Below are 20,465 nucleotides of genomic sequence, written 5' to 3' on the forward strand. Positions count from 1 at the left end.
TTATCTGATTACATTTTTTATTTGATTTACTACACTTGAAAATTTGAAACGTATCCATTTGAGCCCTGCAAATGTCTCGTTCCTGTTTCATATTTAAAATGAAAGAATTATGCCAAGTAATGCTTGCAGATCTGTGTCTAAGGGGAACATTTCCAGCTGATTTTATATTTTTGCTGCTTCACCAGGGCTACTGTTCTCAATTTGCAGGGAGCTGAGCAGTCTGGAGCTGTAGGCTGCACCCATCTGTAGTCTGAGCCTTTTCACCAGACTGGTAGATGTAGTAGATTCACTGTCATGCCTGTCATTTCAGCTGGACAGTAGGAAACTGGCAGGGTTAATGATGCACTGGAAAAAACATTGGGGCAGAGTACGGCGTCATACCGCCTTTGAACTTGACCGCAAGTTCGGGATTTCGCGCCTTGACACATGATCCGCACCGACGGGGAAATACTCATTACTGGCACAGAGTTGGGCTAATTGCCCAGCAATTACGGACAAAAATGTTATGGTTAGTGAAAGCAGGCGCAGGAGCCTGTGTCACTGCGAAAGGAACCACCTTTCCATTTTTTTGCAGGTTAAGCCGTGGTAATGGTGAAAATAAATAAGAGTTTGCATCTAGCCAGGGTGGTTCAGTGATAGCTAAAATGCTTTAAGGGGTGTATTTTTTTCAATTTATCAAAAGTTTTTTCATTTCAGACAGGCAGTAATATAATTTGATATCTTGAATAAATACGGTACAATTTTTTGTAATACGGTTTAATTAATGAAAAGAAAAATTCTAATATCAATTTGCACGTGTGTGTGTGTGTGTGTATGAGTCATCAGAAGAGAGCTATTAAGTAATGCTCTCCACAGGAGTGAAATTGCTGTAAATTCTGCATTTAAAAATGTCGGCAGTAAAGCGCATTGTTCCATTAAGTCACTTGTTATTATGAAGGCTAGCTTTAACCTTTTTATTTATAATGCTTATTTCTCTTTGTTGTTCTTTATCCAAGATATTATCCTGAACTTTCGTACCACTTATGTCAGTCAGTCAGGTCAAGTGGTATGTGATGCTCGATCCATCTGCATCCATTACGGAACCACATGGTTTATTGTGGATCTAATAGCTGCGTTGCCATTTGACCTTCTCTATGCCTTTAACATCACTGTGGTAAGTGTACATTTAACACCATTTTCCCTCTTAACAGGGGTGCGTCATTCTGTTGGGTGGATACATTCATTTCTGTAATGAGGGGACAAAGATCTTCCCGAATGGATAAAATCAATATGTAGAATGGCCTTCATTATCTGTAGCTATCTTTTACACACAACTCCTTTCAGATTTTTACCCTTGGGGAGGGGAGGCGGGGGAGTGAAAAGGAGCCAGAAGGCACTAACAACATAAAAGCTTTGTGCATAGTCCCCAGGAGCAGACACTATTGTTGCATAATATCGGTAATTTCACTGTCGACTCATATATAACTCAAAATGATGATTCACTTGTGAAATAACAGTCAACAGCTACAGCCAGAATTCATATCAAGACATGTTTGGGGTTGTACCATCTTACCACGAGCATATGCGTTTCCTACATAGAAACATAGGAGCAGGAGTAGGCCATTCGGCCCCTCGAGCCTGCTCCGCCATTCAGTGAGATCATGGCTGATCATCCAAACTCAGTACCCTGTCCCTGCCTTCTCCCCATATCGCTTGATCCCTTTAGCCTTAAGAAATATATCTAACTCCTTCTTGAATATATTTAATGAATTGGCCTCTACTGCCTTCTGTGGTAGAGAATTCCACAGGTTCACCACTCTCTGGGTGAAGAAATTCCTCCTCATCTCTGTCCTAAATGGCTTACCCCTTATCCTTAGACTGTGACCCCTGGTTCTGGACTCCCCCGCCATCGGGAACATCCTTCCTGCATCCAGTCTGTCTAGTCCTGTTAGAATTTTATAAGTTTCAATGAGATCCCCTCTCGTTCTTCTAAACTCCAGCGAGTATAAGCCCAATCGACCCAATCTCTCCTCATACGTCATTCCTGCCATCCCAGGTATCAGCCCAACATTACAACAGAGACTATACTTCAAAAAGTACTTTGTTGGCTGTAAAGCACTTTGAGACGTCCGGTGGCCGTGAAAGGCGCTATATAAATGCACGTCTTTCTTTATTTCTTATATCAATAATAGTGAGCTCCATTTGAATGCAAGAACATCATGATCCATTTGTGAATGCAGCACTTCTAATCAGGCTCCCACTGCTCGTTGTCCCCAGTAAGAAATGTTCTGTTTATTAAGCTTCCTCTGAATTAAGAAATGCTCTATAACATTTCAGGTTTCTCCAATTCTGCTCTCTTAAGGAAAGAAGATTTTTTTTTTAATTAAATCTATTTTTTCTAGTTCTTGTGAACTTCCGGCAGTTTATACCCAATTGGATTATTTCAGTAATCAGACGATGGAACCGACTGTTATGAATCCAAGACCTGTTAGGCAGAGAAGTGTATAATTAACAAATTTTCAGTGCAATGAGTCCTAGTCGCAAATTAAACAGAGAAGCCTGGGTTGTTTTTCCACATTCTCCCAGAGCAGCACCTGTTTGGCAAGCTTGTGTGTAGTAACAATAAATATGAAAAAATAAAGACTTGGATTTTTTTTTAACATTAGGCCGTAAAAGTATTGGGGAAAAATTGGGTCGCGCCCCCTTTGGGGCGCTAACTTCGCAGCGGCCCAAAAATGTTAGCGCCCCCGTGGAGGAAATTGAATGGTAGCACCCCAAGCAGGAGGCGGGGCACTACTGGAAGCGCTCCCCCTCCCTCTTGGGGCGCTCCCATTCAATATTGCAGCGCTACGTGCAACAGCGCCATGCGCGTTGGCATGTAGCGCCGCGGTACTACAGGCCTTCATCCCCTGAATAAAGGGGAGGGGCCCAGCGCAGCGTGCACCGAGGCCCTGCTGGACCACTGAGGAGCGGGTGAAAGGGCCGGCACTCGAAAGGAGTACTGGGCTGACCGATCGCGGCCGGCACCCCGCAGGAGAAGGCGAAAGGGGGCAGGCACTGGCAGGTGGCCCAAAAAAAAATGGCCGCTCGGCACCGGCCCTTTAATTTGCGCCACTCCGGCCATAAACATGGTACCCTGACCCTGCCGGACATAGCGTCCGGCAGTAGGACGGGGCGCGAGCGAAGTTTGCGGCTGGGGCGCTTCCGGCTACCACCGCCGCTAACCACCCGCTAAACTTCACGGGAGGTGTAAGCGGCGCCGCGCCCGGGCGCTAGGTGATAACGGGAGGCACAAAGAAACCCAATTTTTCCCCAGTAGTATCAAGTTCGAAACTGCTTTATGTTAGTCTGCCCAGGTAGAATATCCACAAAGGTGCCAGAGGCCAGGATTTCCTCGTTGGGTCTTCAGGAGATCTCCCGACACTCGTCGAGTTTCTTGGGTCAGGGTCATTGCCCTATTTTAGGCAAGTTCTTGGAGAATTCCCGTCTTCGTTGGGGAGCCTGCTGGGGGCGGGACATAAAATGGCTGCAGGAGGCCTCTGCCACAACACAGCACAGCACAACCTCCGGGGGTGGTGCTCTCGAATCTTTTTTTAATATTGTGGCTCAATCTTATTTTAGTCTATATAATTGATCATTTGCATAACGGCCATTTCATTTTTAAATCCCTACACACCCTCCACCACCGTAGCAATGATGGATGCCGGGAACATACAAGTGTCCTAGTGCTTAGTCTTTTGTGGTCTGCATTCTTCCCTGCTTGAATTGCAATTTCACCTTTTGAATCCCTTCAATGAGGTTTCTAGCCCTCCTGCAGTATTGAACGACACTAATCAAAGTCCTGAACTGTAACCATGGTCCATTATCCCTCCTCACCCTCCTTGACCTTTCCGCAGTCTTGCACATGGTTGATCCCACAATCCGTCCTTAGCCCCCACCTGCTCTTCGTCTCGATGCCATCCCTTGGTGACATCATCTGCAGCCACAGAGTCAGTTTCCACATGTGCACTGATTCGCGCTGTCCCTTGAACCCTCCCCACTACCTCTGTGCTATCGGACTGTTTCCAACATCTAGCATTGGATGAGCTGTCATTTTCTCCAGCTCAACATTTTAGAAGACCAAAGTCAAAAGACTTTGACCACTGGCCAAAATTCCATACCCTCAGCACGTCTCAGGCTGAACCAAACTGTTTGCAACTTTGGCGTCCAGTTCAACTGTGAACTGAGTTTCTGACCCCTATCTTCTCCATCACAAAGATCAGCCATGATCTCATTGAATGGCGGAGCAGGCTCGAAGGGCCGAATGGCCTACTCCTGTTCCTATCTCTATGTATCTATGTATCTACTGCCACCTCTACCCTGCCTCCACTCCTACCTCAGCTCATCTGTCGCTGAAACCCTTATTCTTGCTTTTGTCACTACCAGACTTGATTACTCCAATGCTCTTCTGCCCGGCCTGCTATCCTCCAAACTCCATAAAATTTAGCTCCTCTAAAACTCTGCTGTCAATGTCATATCCCACAATAAGTCCTGCTGGTCCATCACCCCTGACCTTGATGACCTTTGGCTTCCAGTCCCCAACTTCTACAGATTTAAAATTCTCATCCTTTTGTTTAAATCCCTCCATGGCCTCGCGTATCTCCATCTCTGTAACCTCCAAAAGCTCTACAACACTCTCAAACTCTCCATTCCCCTGACTCCATCCTATTGTGCATCCCCCTCCCTACGGCCCATCAATGGTGCTTTCGGCCATGATCTTTAGGCTCCATGATCTTGAGTTCACTACCTAAACCTCTCCATCTCTCCACTCCTTCTCCTCCTTTAAGAACCTCCTTTAAAAATCCACTCCTTTGGCTAAGCTCTTGGTCACCCTTCCTAGTTTTTCCTCCTTTAGCTCTTTTGTCTATTTTTCCTTGCGCCTCTGAAGTGTCCTGGGGCATTAAATTGCTATATAAATGCAAGTTATTCAATTGCTTTTTTCTACGCCTCTGGCACTTGGCTTACACTTGATTCTCTGTAACTGCTTCCCTGCTAATTCAGGTTGCGCCAAAGTCCAAGTGTGAAATAAGGTGACTATTTGTCTCCCGTAATTTTTTAATCCTTAAGCCATTGTTCCATTGTGGGAGGGGCCTGTTGCTGGGATACTTTTAAAGTGGGTCAAGTAGTCACACAAGGAGGACATCAGCCTCGTGATGTTACTTTCAGTTTTGGGCAACTCTCATGGAGATGCAAAGTCCTGACCCCTTTCCTACCATGCCATGAGGGCTTAAAATTGCCAACTCTGGTTGGATGTACTTCTGGAGGTTTCATTACATGACAAAAATTACCAATATTAGGAGGAACTCCTTTACTCAAAGCATAATAAATGCTTGGAATAAATTGCCAGGCAGAATCGTGCAGTCAAAAACATTCAAAATACAGCTGGATGCATTAGGGCAGTAGAGAGATGAGCTCTAATGGACTGAATGAGGTTTTCTCATTCTCAGCTCTCTTATGTTCTTGCGGCGGTCATTATTTCAGTGATTACAACTACTTTGACTATCAGAAATAAACCAGAAAGAAATGGAGACGATTACATTGAATTATCCCTGCTCTGCACAGACAGTGGAATGCAGAAAACACATGGCACCGAGGTAAATTGGCTCTACGAATCCTTGTATAATAATTTACAAAATTCCAAAAGTTTATTTTTAGGCACCAAAATGCTAATGGGCTACCACTGAGGGCTGCGGAAACAGGTGGAACATTAAAGATTCTTCATCTGGGGCTCTGCAAACACGAATATCTGAATTCTGTAAATGGAAATGTAGCTGGTTTTATTGACATCAATTTTTTACAGGATTATTTAACTCAAAAAGTTTGAAAATAACAACTTGAAATATGATACTCTGACTTATATTACATTTTTGAAAAACTGCTAGGCCTAGAAAGTCAATAAGGCCTGAAAATGGGCGGTGGCATCTTGGGGCGAGATTGGCTCGCACCCATTTAAAAAGTGCAGGCGGCCATTATTTTGGTGCTGCCCGTTGATTTGAATGATGTTAGCGCACAGCCCAGCGACGAACGTGCTGCCTCAGGCTGTGCGCTCAGCAGGAGGCCCAATGTCACGTCCCTGGGGCACGGCTGCATTCTCTTAAAGCAAGGCTGTCATTTTAGAAAGCAGTCTCGCGTCCATAAAGGGGAACTGCCTTCTGAAAATTCTTTTTTAAATCATTCAAAAATAGGCAGTCTTCAGCTTTTAAAGCTGAACTGTCTTCTGCATGTAGAAAATGGTAAAAGTGCTTCAGCACTAACGCAAATGGCTCAACAAGCCAGGGAAAGGGCAGCCAGGGTCTTGCACGCAACACTCCAGCTTTGTGCAGGGGATCAACAGTGGAAGAGAGGACCTCTACCCACAGGGGTCCAGGAGGCACTCCAGAAAGAAGGATGTGGGGCCAGAAATGCAAACTTAACTGAAAGATGTGTGTGTCCATTTAAGAAGCACTGCCAGTGTCTCTGTACAACTGCTGCACGCTTGTTCTTCCGTGCATGGTTAGGAGAGGCCAGTATGGCGTGCGGCAACGTCCAAAATTGCAGTTGTGTGTCAATTCAGGCATTGCATGCCGATTGATGTCACAATCTGCACATTTACATCAGAGAGGCAAGCACCGGCAACGGCAGCGCTGCCGACCTCTCCAAAATGGTGGCCATCGTGTCCCACGCTGAAAGCAGGCGGAAGCGACACAGCTGCCATTTTGTCAAGAAAACAGGCCTTAACGGCCGCCGTTACATCATCAAATTTTGTGGCCCTAATTTTTTAAAGAATTACTTGTTAATATAATTTTTAGGTTAAATATTATGCAGCAAATATAACTTCAATTAACTTTTAAGGGTATTTTTCTCCATTCCCCGTCACCTTTAAAGTCTTGCCTTATAGTCGGACCGACTTTTTCACTAACATCAGCAAAGAGATGAAAATGTGCTCCTTAACCTGGTTTACAATCCAGATCTTGTTTTACTTGTCACGAATGTTATGTGTTGCTGGGAATAAAAGCTTATTGACTCCTTTTTACTGTGTCTTTTTTCACTCACATTTTTGCACGAAAGTTGGACACAAAACACAACTTGGTAGCACAACCTGTGCGAAGTGATTATTGAAGTATTTTGGGGAACATCTGTTCCATGTGGCCTTCTTTTATACTGCAAGAGACACCGTCACTGACATGTTAACACAGCATGTGGTTTGGATTGTATCATTTTATAAGTACAGATAAATCATTTGTTAGAACCACAAATTGTCACAAATGCATTTTGCAAAGATACTTTTCCACATTATGTTCAGTTATGGTAGTGCTGGCAGTATTTACATTATAAAATGTTCGCACTCTGCAATATGTTCAAGAGTCATTGGGGGAGAAATTCGGTTGCTAGCGCCAGCGATTAGCGCCTAAAGAGGCCGAGAATTGGGGCGTTACCCAAATTTCGGGCGGGCGCAGTGAACCCAGCACCTCTCGCCATATTGAGTGGTATGTTAGCACCGGCGCTAAGTCTTAGCGCCCGCGCCCGGGCGCAGGCAGATCATGACATCATTTCAGTGTGCAACGCCGCCTTGGCGCCCCGGACCGGAAATTCAGTGGCGCCCCCCTCTGTTCCGCCCGGCGCTAATAAGGACAGCTTCCAGGAACGTTCCCCAGTAGCTCTCGGGCTTAGGGGGGGCGCTATTTAAAGGGCACTACACTGGTATAAAAGCGGCAGCCATTTTGGGAGCACAACTTATTTGTGATTTACACAGATTGGAACAGTTGAACTCTGAGCCATTTCACTACTGACCCAGCGCTGCCAGAGGACCTTCAGCCTTCATACCATCACCCTGCTGCTGGTGAGCGCTTACACCCTTTTTAATTTCTGCTAACTTATTATGGGGGCTGCTTTGGAGGGGAACGTCCTGCTGCTCGACCATCTTGAAAGGGCACAGGGACGGAGGGAGAGATGGCCAGGAATGGCCAGACGGAGGAGGGCCAACAGACGTCGCCACACCAGACCTTACGCTGCCAGGGTATTCAGGCAGCAGTTCTCTTACCTCAACATGTCGGAGGAGCAGTGTGTTAGGAGGCTGCGATTCCGAAAGGAGTTGGTGACTGAGCTGTGCCACCTGCTTCAGGAAGATCTGCAGCCGCAGATAAGGTGCAGGACCTCTCTGTCGGTGGCTGTGAAGATAACAGTGGCATTGAATTTCTATGCAACTGGCTCCTTCCAGTCAGCAACTGGGGACATTGCCAACATATCCCAGTTTGCGGTGCATAGCTGCATCCAGCAGGTTACAGATGCCCAGTTTAAAAGGCGGCGTCAGTACATCTCCTTCAATGTGACACCGGAGAAGCAGCGGGAGTGTGCAGAGGGCTTCGCGGCAATAGCAGACTTCCCCATGGTGCAGGGCGCCATTGACTGCACGCACGTGGCTTTGCGGGCGCCTGTACAGAATCCTGAGGAGTTACGCAACCGCAAGGGGTTCCACTCCTTGAATGTGCAGCTGGTCTGTGACCACTGACAGCTGATCCTGGCGGTGAATGCACAGTTCCCAGGCAGCAGCCACGACGCTTTCATCCTGCGCCAGACTTCAGTCGCTGACCTTTTCGAGGCCCCGGCTCACCCAGAAGGCTGGCTTCTCGGCGATAAGGGCTATCCACTGTACCCATGGCTGATGACCCCGCTCCGTACGCCCAGCACCCCTGCAGAAGAGCACTACAACATCAGCCATCAGGCGACGAGGAACATTGTGGAGCACACAATCGGTGTGCTCAAGCAACGGTTCCACTGTTTGGACCATTCGGGAGGAGCCTTGCAGTACTCACCAGAGAGAGTCTCCCACTTCGTCGTTGTCTGCTGCATGCTCCATAACCTTGCCACCCTGCGCACCCAGCCAATGCCAGCAGACATTGCAGGACCAGCAGAGGAGGAGGAGGAGCAGGAGGAGGAGAAGGAGGACCAAGACAGGAGGGTCCGAGAAAGTGGAAGGGCCGTCCGTCTGAGGCTGATATGGAGTCGGTTCTAAGCCCCTCTCATGGACTGCTTGGTGCCATTGGAAGACCACGAATGGAACCATTCGGATAACCCAAAGCCTATGAAGGCCACAATGATTGTAAATAGCAGACATGGCCAATGACATTAATATTCTTTGCTTATTTTGAAAACTGTGCTTCCTTCCAACATGACAAAGCAATGGCAACTGAAAGCTTAACTAACAAACTAACACATAAGTAACTTGCACACCCGGGAGACTATCCAAAACATGACTAACATTCAGACCACCATCCACGGCCTTGATTACTAGAAATAGGACGTTTCTGCAGCTCCTTCTATTCTTTCCCCTTTGATGGCGATCTACTTCTCTTGCGAGAACGGCCCCTTCCCTCCCTGCAGCTCCTCCGTAATGGGACTCCAGTGGCTGCATGAAGGCTGGGGGATGCCTGCTGACTGTCCGAACACGCTGATGCCCCTGAGGGACGGCCTGGATGGACTCTGGGCTTGGAGGGGCCGGATGCTGACTGCTCCAATTGGGCATGGGTGGAAGCAGTCTGTCCTGCAGGTGATGGCAGCTGCAGTGGAGACGTGCCAGCATTGGCATCAGGAATGCTGACATCCTGAGAGCGGACACCAGCTCCGTGGTCAGCCAACACACTGGCACTCTGACGGGGCAGCACTGCAGCATGCGGACCCATCGGCTGGTCCACAGATTGCTGGCCTGATGTGGTGCTGCAAGGGCCCTGTGTAATCCTGCCTGAACCATGGAGGGTGACAGCAGTCAGTGCTTGTGTGGCCTCAATCTGCCTCTGCATGAGGCCAGTGAGGGATTGCGTGGCAGGTGCCAGTGCATCAGTGAAGCCCTGGACAGTCCTTTCCAATGATGTCGTGGCGCCCTGGGCAGTCTTTTCCAGGGCTGCCCCGAAGCCCTGGGCACTCCTTTCCTGTGCTGCCCCGAACTCTTGCACACTCCTTGCCAGTGTCTCGACGGCTTCACGCATCCTTCCAACTGCAGCCATCAGCTCAGTGTGCCTGAGTCGAGCCTGGGCGCTCATTTCGGCGAGGGAACGCACCTCTTCTGCGCTCTGTGCAGCAGTCATCGTGGCCTGACGCGCCCTCCGGGGAGATGGCTCCCAAACTTCCCTCCCCCCCCTTGCGCTGCTGGAGGCTGCTGGTTCCTGCAACTGGTTCCTCCTCAGATCCATCCCCCCCCCGCTCCCTTCCAGGGAAGCACTATCCCCAGTCTGCAGATGGGCTGGCTCGCCTGAGGGTGGGACAGATGGTCCGGCTTCCCCCTGGTCGTCGTCTCCGGAGTCAGTGTCACTGGCAGCTAGATGGCCCGGCTCCCGAGCTGGTGATGCAGCATCTGAAAGCAGGGAGGTTGAAGAGTGGATTTAGCGAAAGGCCAGGGTGGTAGCAAGGGATGCAAGAGTGCTGCAATGCTCTGACATGGGTCCAGGCTGAAAAAGCATGCTGGTGGGGGGAACAAGTGGAAGGAGAGAGTTCAAAAAGGTGATGACCTTACTGTAGTGATCAATAACATGTCATTCTATAGTGGACACTAGGTGGAGCCGTAGAGCTGTATATAGCTGTATGTATAAGACTACACTACCCAGCTGTAGATATATTAAGACTACATTACCCATGAGGCACTAGGCCACCCACAAGGCAGCAGTCAAGATGGAAGCCTCTACAGATACTGTACCTAGTCCACATGTGCTCAATAAAGTAACTAGCAAAAGCTAGCTGTGTTCATAATAAGAATGTCTATTTATTAATGAACATAAAATGGTACCAGGGTGGTGAAGATCTGCTGAAAATTGTGAAAAGCGACATGGAGAATTTGAAGCCACCAGAGCGTTTGAAACTCACAGAAAAAATCGACTACAATTGGCAGACTTTTAAACAACAATTCGAACTCTACATTGCAGCCATCGGATTCAGTACGAAGCCAGACACAAGGAAGATAGTGTTGCTGCTTACGGTTGCAGGCCCACAGGCGATAGAGGTATTTAATACATTTGTATTTAATCCAGCGGAGAACAGAGACAAATTAGAAGATGTGCTAAAAAAATTTGATGCACATTGCTCTCCCAAAAAGAATGAGACGTATGAAAGATACATCTTCCGTTCTCGGACACAGCAACAAAATGAGACTTTTGATAGCTTTATAACTGATCTGAAACTGAAAGCACAGACATGTAATTTCTCTGAGCTGAAATCATCCATGATTCGTGACCAGATTGTGTTTGGTATTCATGATAAAAAAAAGTCAGGGAACGTCTGTTGAGAGAAACCGAACTAAATTTGGAAAATGCGGTGAAAATATGCCAAGCCAGTGAGCTAGCTCGAAAGCACGCGAAGACTTTCAGTGAAATCAATAATGATGCGATTGTAATGAGTGAAAATGCTGCTGTCGGTGCTGTGTCCTACAAGGGGAAGAAACGTGGGCAGAACAGAAATGAAAAGCAATCGGAGGATGACATTTTTAATTGTAAACGCTGTGGTTACAAACACCAGTTAAGACAATGCCCAGCGTTTGGAAAAATGTGCACAAAGTGTAATGGAAAGAATCACTTTGCCAAACAATGCTTTTCAAAAGTAAAAACAACGAAAGGGCAACAAGTTAATGTGATTGAGGACACTGATTTAAGTGAGACATTTTTTGTAGGAATGGTGTCATGTGACGATATCAAAAAAGATACAGAAAATGTGCAGCCCTCAGAAATGGACAATGCTGAACATAAAGTCAATGCAGTACAAGTGGACAAATGGATGATCCCACTGCAGATAAATGGAGCATTAGTTACATTGAAACTGGACACTGGGGCAAAAGCAAACTTAATCAGTATGAGTGACATAAAAAATATGAAAGAAAAGCCCAAAATACAGAAAAAGTCAGTACTACTGAAGGACTATAATGGACAGAAAATAGATAGCTTAGGTGTATGCAGACTTAAAGTGACAGTCAAAGACAAAGTGCATCATCTCATGTTTTCTGTTGTGGCTGAAAGACTTGATTCGATACTAGGTGACAAAGCTTGTGAGGACTTAGAACTGGTCAAAAGAGTCTACCATATAAACTGTGCCATAAGCAGACCAAATGACTCAGGTGATGAAGCAGAGAGCCCATCAAGGATGAAAAGGCCAAAGGGTATCCATGTCTTCAAAAAGCCTAGTTTCTCCAAGAAGAAAGAAAAAGACTTTAAGGTCAAAGAGAAGCCAAAGGAAGAAAAGCACAAAGAGGAAAAACACAAGGAGAAAAAGTCCAAAGATATAACCACAGCAGATGTTGTTAAGCAGTGGAAAGAGAAAAAGAAAAAGAAGAAGCCTGCACCAGAGCAGGAAGCAGTTCCGGTGGATACTCCTTCTTTCCTCAGGCCAATCATTGGTGTTCCATTAGCCGAGGCTGCTGAGAGGACTATGCTGTATGATGGGATCCAGCTGCCAGCAGTTTTTCAAGAGTGCATTGACTACATTGAGTTATGGCATGAAGAGTGAAGGAAACACTGAAACCCTCTCCAAGCAAAGATCGCAAGGAGATCTCGATCTATACAAGAGCAGATTGATGACAATGCCGCAACTGCATCTTGTCATTCACCGCCAGAACAATCTCATGAAGACACATCAGACTTACCCGTGTTGAGAAGATCCACACGTGAAGTAAAAGAGCCTGATAGACTTAATCTTTGAGTACAATGTAAAGCTTTGAAAATGTGTTGACTGTTTTGAAAATGTTTATGTTTATAGAGCACTAACAGAAGTGTTGCTGATATTGTCTTTGTTGTTTTCTTGAAAGTTGATTGATACTGATTTTGTTGAACCTCGGAGAAAGGGGGATGTAGTGATCAATAACATGTCATTCTATAGTGGATACTAGGTGGAGCCGTAGAGCTGTATATAGCTGTATGTATAAGACTACACTACCCAGCTGTAGATATATTAAGACTACATTACCCATGAGGCACTAGGCCACCCACAAGGCAGCAGTCAAGATGGAAGCTTCTACAGATACTGTACCTAGTCCACATGTGCTCAATAAAGTAACTAGCAAAAGCTAGCTGTGTTCATAATAAGAATGTCTATTTATTAATGACCATAAGATTTACCATCGCTGTGCACAATGGGGTCGGCAGCTCCAGTGGTGACAGGACCTATCATCCGGCCTCCAGCAATCTGGTGGACTCTTTCCTCCAGGTCTGTCAGTTCCTGCAGCTGAGGAGGGCCCCCGCCAGTACGATTCTGTTCCCTCCGGTTCCTGGCCAGCTTGCTCTGCAGGAGAAAGGACGGGAAGTTCTGAAACATGCTGCCCTGAGTTGTCATCTCATGCCCCGCCATGGTGGATCAGCCCTTACAGTATGCCCTGAGTTGTCATGTCATGCCCCCCCATGGTGGATCAGCCCTTACAGTATGCCCTGAATTGAATGTGCGTGTGCGTTCCCAGAAAGGGCCATGGGTCCTGGCTGACAGATGGCCATTGGGGCATCGCGCACCCTCTGGCCATAAAGTCAGGTGCAGATGGAGGGATGAAGAAGATTGCCAACAAGCCACTCACCCTAACGACCCGAGTGAGATCGTTGAACTTCTTCCTGCATTGCACAGGAGTCCTGGGCGCCACGCTGCTGGAGTTGACTCTTTGACAAACGTCCCTCCAAGCTCTGCGGTACTCGTTCTGAGGAGGCCTCTTGCCATTGTCAGGGTACAGCACTGCTCGCCGGCGCTCCACTGCATCAACCAAAGCATCCAATGCCCTTTGGGAAAAGCGCTCCGCTCTCTGCCTCACCCTCTCCATCTTGTCAAAGTTTGCAACGCCTCAGTTTGCACAGTGCTGAAATTGAGGCCTACAGGGCGATGAGTCTGGCTGCTGAACCTAAATGACCCGCCCCTTTAAGAGCTGGCCGGCACCTGCATGTCTCGTGGTCATCGATTATTGACAGCACCTGCGCTGCGCCCGTCCGCCCAGATATTGAGTAGCGCCGGCAGGTTAGCGCCTTAGGAGTCCCGTGCAACACCTGATTTAACGCCGCAATCACCCTCGGGGGCGCAGCAACCCAATATCGCTGGCGGTGGCGATAAGTTGCACCTGGTGATAAAATTTGCGCATCGCCAATTCTAGCGCCCCGAGAGGGGCTATACCCAATTTCTCCCCCATTGGCTTTCTGTTATATTTGTAACAGGAAACACATTGTACAGTTATTTATTTTTACGAATATGTTTTATTGAAAAAAGTCTTCCTTTATAGATTGTGGTATTAATACCTGATCTGAATTCCGGGAGGAAACCTAAAGTCACAAAATCCTATGGTGATGGGATGTCTTCTTCATAATTGGTTAAATTGGTGAATTTCTAGACTGTGGAAAAGTCATACAGCTCAAATAGACATGGAGTGAACATTGTAAACTGGAGGGAGACTGCTCTAAATCTAGAATTCTCCATAAAATTGAATTGATTGACTAGTTCCATGATGACTTGATGGTTAAAGGTACTGCAAGGTGCAGTACTGGGCCATACAGACCAGAAGAACTTGCTTCAATTCCCAGTCTGTGCTGAATTAGCTGGTGTCATCTCAGGCAGTCTTTGGAACTTGTTAATAACCCCCTGGGACAGGGAAAGGAGAAGTCAGCCAAGGTACATGCTCCTGATCACTGTTGATTGACTCCTGCTAGAAAGTGGACATTTGGCAAGAACTGGCTTGATTTGACTTCCACAGTTAATAGCCTACCAACATTCAGTATAACAACAGAAAATGCTGGAAAAACTCAGCAGGTCAGGCAACATCCGTGGAGAGAAATTTGAGTTGACGTTTCGGGTCAAACCCTTCTTCAAAACTGGAAAGAAAAGAAAATAGATCGAAGGCAGGGCTGCGATCAGACAAAAGAAGTGAAAGAAACAAAAGAAGTAAAAGAGCTAGACGAGATGGTAATAGGCTGCGATTAGGTGTAAAGTGTATTGGCAGGGCAAGAGATAGCTGCCAGGTGTGAGAGAGAAACAAAAGGAAAGGGGGGGGGAAAAGGAGTGGAAAAATTACAAGAAAAAATGTGTAATGGGGCCGAGGTTATGATCTGAAATTGTTGAACTCGATATTGAGTCCGGAAGGCTGCAGAGTGCCTAATCGGAAGATGAGGTGCTGTTCCTCGAGTTTACGTTGAGACTCCGTGGAACAATACAAGAGGCCAAGGATGGTGAGGTCCGAGTGGGAATGGAGCGGTGAATTAAAATGACAGGCGACTGGAAGCTCGGGGTCACCCGAAACGTCAACTCAAATTTCTCTCCACGGATGTTGCCTGACCTGCTGAGTTTTTCCAGCATTTTCTGTTGTTATTTCGGATTTCCAACATCTGCAGTATTTCGCTATCGTACCAACATTCATTGTCTGGGCTCCACATGAATGATGGACACGGTTGAGGTACTGGAGGGTTGTCTGTCTCAGGATACTGTACCTCAGCAAGAGTTTTCACCTTCAGGAGAGGAGGGAGAATTCATTTTTAAAGTCCAGTGCAGTGGAAATTGAGCATGGGATTTAACAGGTGAAAAACTCCCCCTTATATATATGTTTCCTTAAAAACAAGAGTTACAATAAGAATTATTCTTACACACTGGTAGCATGGAATAGGGGTGTTGCAATGTGCTGTACCCGGGATTGAACCTACAATTTCCCACAAGGTGGCTTCTCTATCTCCGCCATGTCATGGTGCCAATATTGCCACGATGCTTTCTCAGAGGAAGAAAGTGGTAAAAATGGAAACTGAATCACATGGGTCCACTCTCACTCATATCCTTGTACTTTAAAAGAAACAGTAATGTGGTCAGGAGCCTGAAATCAAGTTGCTTACTCAACATCTCAGATCAGAGGAGCTTTGGGGTGGGGAGAGTAAAAAAAAAGGAAGGAAAGTAGAACAACATGAGAAGTCTATTGCCAGAAAATCTCATTCCGACCAGTAGCCTAATCTTCCCAATAGCATCCCACTATATTTTGAATGCCTGTAATGATTTTTTCCTCCACTGCCTTGTCTTAAAGAAATTCTTCATAATATCTGTTTTAAATTTACTTTTCACTAATTTAAATTTACATCCTTGGGTCCTATTCTCCTGCTTTACTCACAATAAAATACTCCTCTGTAGTCAATGAACAGCAATGACATTTAGATATGGGGAACTATCTGTGCAGCCATCAAAGGAAGATATCCTCTGTATGTTATGTTTAACAAAATTGTAAGCCTGCAGAACAGGTTTACATTAAAGCAAAAACAATAATTTCAGATACATCAGAGCAGCATGACTCAGGTTCACGGTTATAAACTGAAGGGTGGCTGAGGCTTAGATACTTTTTCTTTTATTTATTCATTCACGGGATGTGGGCGTCGCTGGTGTAGTGCATGTACTTTGCAGAAGGAACTATATTCTGCAGCCCCTGTATACTGCAGTACCAGTAGTGACCACCCCTGTATATAAGCCTGTGTAGTAACTTTGCATAGTAGTTTCAGTTTTGTCTCCACTCCGTAAACACCTGTTGTAACCAGCTCTTGCAGTCCGTGTCTCAATTACACACGGACATAATACTGGCGACGAGCAGATCCGAACTTACCTACAGTCTGCACCACCTCATGGGGATCCATCCCTGAAGCGAAGTTGTCAGAGGTCGAGGCCAGAAGGAAGAAGGAACGAAAGAAAGAAAAAAAAAAACAGAAGAAACGAGCGTCGACCGTGGGCAACCGCCTCTGATTCATCGGATTTGAAGATTGCAGGAGAGGCTGTCGAGAGCGGGGCTTGGTTATCCTGTCTATGGTGTTCCAGCTAATCTGGCTGGTGGCAGGTAGTACACTGATCCTTCCTGGGCTGCGGCGGGCTAGAGCTCGATCGGGTGGCTTTTCAACGGGGCCGAGCAGCGTTGTCGGGAAGAGGAGAGAGAGAGAGAGGGTGGAGCACACACGGCGCGGCCGGTGCTACGAAGCCGGGCAGCGTACAGACCCGAGAAGAGGGAGGAAAGTGTCCCGCAGGGGTTGCTCTGACGACGGGAAAATAAAAGAAATTAGAAGCGCAGAAAGACGCGAGGAGCTGCAGTTTGCCACGGGGACCGCGGAGAGCGGCGTTAGCAGCAGCGCGGGGGGAAGTGCGTGAAGACCATAGGGCGTCGCCATCAAGGCATAAAAACGCCAGCAACAGCGCTAGCAGCAGCGGAGAAGACAGAAAGCGCGGGAGGCGCCATCTTAATCCAGCGGGGAAGAAGGCAAAGCGCGGGAGGCGCCATCTTAGATTTCCAAGATGCCGAAGACTGGCAATATCACTGCCTTCGATAATGCAATAGGAGACTGGACCACGTATGTGGAAAGAGTCGAAGTATATTGCAAGGCAAACGAAGTAGCCGATGAGAAAAAGGCATCGGTACTACTAAACTTAATGGGCGCAAGAACGTACGGCCTATTGCGGAACCTGATCACTCCAGCCAAACCGATGGCGAAGAGTTTTAATGAAATTGTTGATATCCTACAGGAACACCTAAATCCTACACCGCTGCTGATAGCAGAAAGATTTAAATTCCACAGGAGAAATCAGCACAAAGATGAGAGCAATGCTGATTACCTTACGGAACTACGCAAGCTATCAAAGCACTGCCAGTTCGGAGCAGGACTGACAGACACTCTACGGGACAAATTTGTCTGTGGACTCCTGAGTGAAGGAACCCAGAAGAGGTTACTCTCCGAGAAAGAGCTGACGCTGGATAAGGCTTTCAGCTTGGCAGTATCGTACGAAGCAGCAGCAAGGGGAGCTGCGGAAATACAGCAAAAGCCACAGGAATACGGCACCCATGAAATGACACGGGGATTTGAAAAATGTTATCGCTGCGGCTGAACAACCCATGACCAGAAGGACTGCTGGTCCAAGGACAAAATATGCAGGCAATGCGGAGAGATGGGACACATTGCACGAGTTTGCAGGTCTGGAAAGAAGACTAACGACAACAAAAAGGCTACTGAGGAACAGTACAGGAAAGTACAAAAGATGACGGACAGTAGTTCCGAAGACCAGAAGAGCGATAGTGAATCCAGGAACAAGAGACTAAGCTGTCTCAAACTTCACAACGTAATCGCGAAAGAGGATCACCGAACCATTTGGGTCACCCTCACGATAGCAGGGTCCCAAGTCAAAATGGAATTGGATACCGGATCAGCCCTGACCGTCATGAATCGACGAGACTACGAACGGCTATTCTCGCACATACCCTTGAAAGAGACATCCATTGTCTTGAAGACGTATACGGGGCAGAAAGTATACCCCAGAGGGAAAATAAGGGTGCCTGTCGAATACAACGGCAAAGAAATACAGAAATTGTATCTGTACATACTGCAAGATGGTGGACCACCGTTATTGGGACGTGAATGGATCAGAAAGATAAGTTTAGACTGGCACTCCATTCAGGCACTGACTGTGGCTGGTAAAAAGGATGACAACGTCACACCTGGACGATTGTCAAAAATCTTAGCTAACGCTAAAGAGGTATTTCATCAAGAACTGGGAACTCTTAAAGGCGTAACCGCCTCGATAAAAATAGAAGAGAATGCAATCCCCAAGTTTTTCAAAGCAAGACCGGTACCGTATGCAATTCGCCCAGCTGTCAAGGCAGAGCTGGAGAATGCAGGCATGTTATCTAAGGTAGACTGGAGCGAGTGGCGACACCCATCGTTCCTGTCATGAAAAAAACGTTAAACAAGAAGTCTGAGGAGCCAAGGAAGGTTCGCATCTGTGGGGACTTCAAGGTGACGGTGAACCCAGTCCTTCACACAGTACAGTATCCTCTTCCGAGGATAGAAGATATTTTCGCCTCACTATCTGGAGGGAAGCATTTTACAAAAATTGACCTAGCACAAGCATATTTGCAGATGGAGGTTGAAGAATCCTCTGGGAAGTATCTCACGATAAACACTCACAAAGGTCTTTACCAGTATAATCGACTGGTATTCGGAGTAGCATCAGCTCCGGCGATATGGCAATGAGCGATGGAACAAGTCCTGCAAGGGATTCCGGGGACCCAGTGTTACTTGGACGACATCCTAGTGACAGGTGAAAATGACAGTGAACACCTTGCCAACCCAGAGCAGGTGCTCACTAGACTAAGAGAACACGGGCTACGAGCCAATCGCCCCAAGTGCGAGTTTTTTAAGAAACAGATATCGTATTGTGGCCACGTGATTGATGAGGGGTTACATAAGTCCCCTGACAAAATTGAAGCGGTAGTTAAGGCTCCAGCGCCTGAAAATGTGTCGCAACTGAGGTCATTCCTAGGATTGGTGAATTACTACCATAAGTTTTTGCCGAATTTGTCCACAATACTGCACCCACTGAACGCCCTACTACAAACTGGAGTAGCATGGAAATGGAGCGATGAATGTAAGCAGGCCTTTCAGAAGAGTAAAGACCTAATCACTTCAAGAGAAGTATTGGCTCACTACAACCCATCACTACCGATAAGACTGGCGTGTGATGCGTCTCCCTACGGCATTGGAGCGGTACTGTCACATAAACTCCTTGATGGTTCAGAGAGGCCGATAGCTTTTGCGTCACGCTCGTTAACTGCAGCCGAGCGTAACTACGCCCAGATTGACAGAGAGGCCCTCAGCCTGGTGTGGGGGGTGAAGAAGTTCAATCACTACCTGCACGGTCAGAAATTTACTAACTGATCATCAACCTCTTGTCTCCATTTTCAACCCTCAGAAGGGCGTCCCGATAATGACAGCACAACGGCTACAGAGGTGGTCCCTTTTCCTAGGGGCACACCAATATGACATCGAGTACAAAGGAACTAAACAGCATGGGAATGCTGATGGATTGTCGCGCCTACCGTTGCCGACGGTGGAAGAAGCACCTGCAGTGGATCCTGTGGAGATATTCCACTCGACCATAGTCGAATGTCTACCTGTGACGAATGCAAACATAGAAAAGGAAACACGAAATGACCCGACACTCTCCAGGGTCTATGATTTAATGGTGAAGGGATGGCCAGCACATGGCGAACCACTGTTGCCAGCATTCTCACCGAGAAGAGAACAGCTGTCAGTGTGCAGAGGAACCTTTGATGTGTGGATCCTGTGTAGTAATTCCAACCAAATTGAAGGATAGAGTGCTCAATGAGCTTCATGAGGGTCATCTGGGAGGGGTAAAAATGAAGAACTTAGCCAGAGCGTTTGTGTGGTGGCCGGGAATCGATAGAGAAATCGAAGAGATGACCAAGAGCTGTACAGGATGCCAGAAGGTCCAAAACGCCCCACCACAAGCCCCTCTACATCCATGGGAGTGGCCCTCATCTCCATGGCAAAGGGTGCACATTGATTTTGCTGGTCCATTTATGGACTCGATGTTTTTAATTGCGGTGGATGCACATTCAAAGTGGCCAGAGGTAATAAAAATGTCCTCAACCACCACAGAAAAAATTATCACAATCTTACGTACCATATTCGCCAGAAATGGGCTGCCTGAACAGATTTGCTCCG

The 20,465-nt window shown here is 46.9% G+C and overlaps 1 protein-coding gene across 1 annotated transcript in view; it reads left to right on the top strand.

Moving 5' to 3' along the window:
• kcnh4b (potassium voltage-gated channel, subfamily H (eag-related), member 4b) overlaps positions 1-20,465 on the top strand; it is a 188,330-nt gene that overhangs the window by 86,463 nt on the left and 81,402 nt on the right. Inside the window, exon 6 of the mRNA XM_085966463.1 lies at positions 996-1,153. Coding sequence (XP_085822589.1) covers positions 996-1,153 — 158 coding nt within the window. The remainder of the gene's footprint in view (positions 1-995; positions 1,154-20,465) is intronic.

Source organism: Somniosus microcephalus, chromosome 24 (assembly GCF_052327205.1).
Source record: "Somniosus microcephalus isolate GS21.2 chromosome 24, FLI_Smic_1.0, whole genome shotgun sequence".
NCBI classification, from domain to species: domain Eukaryota; kingdom Metazoa; phylum Chordata; class Chondrichthyes; order Squaliformes; family Somniosidae; genus Somniosus; species Somniosus microcephalus.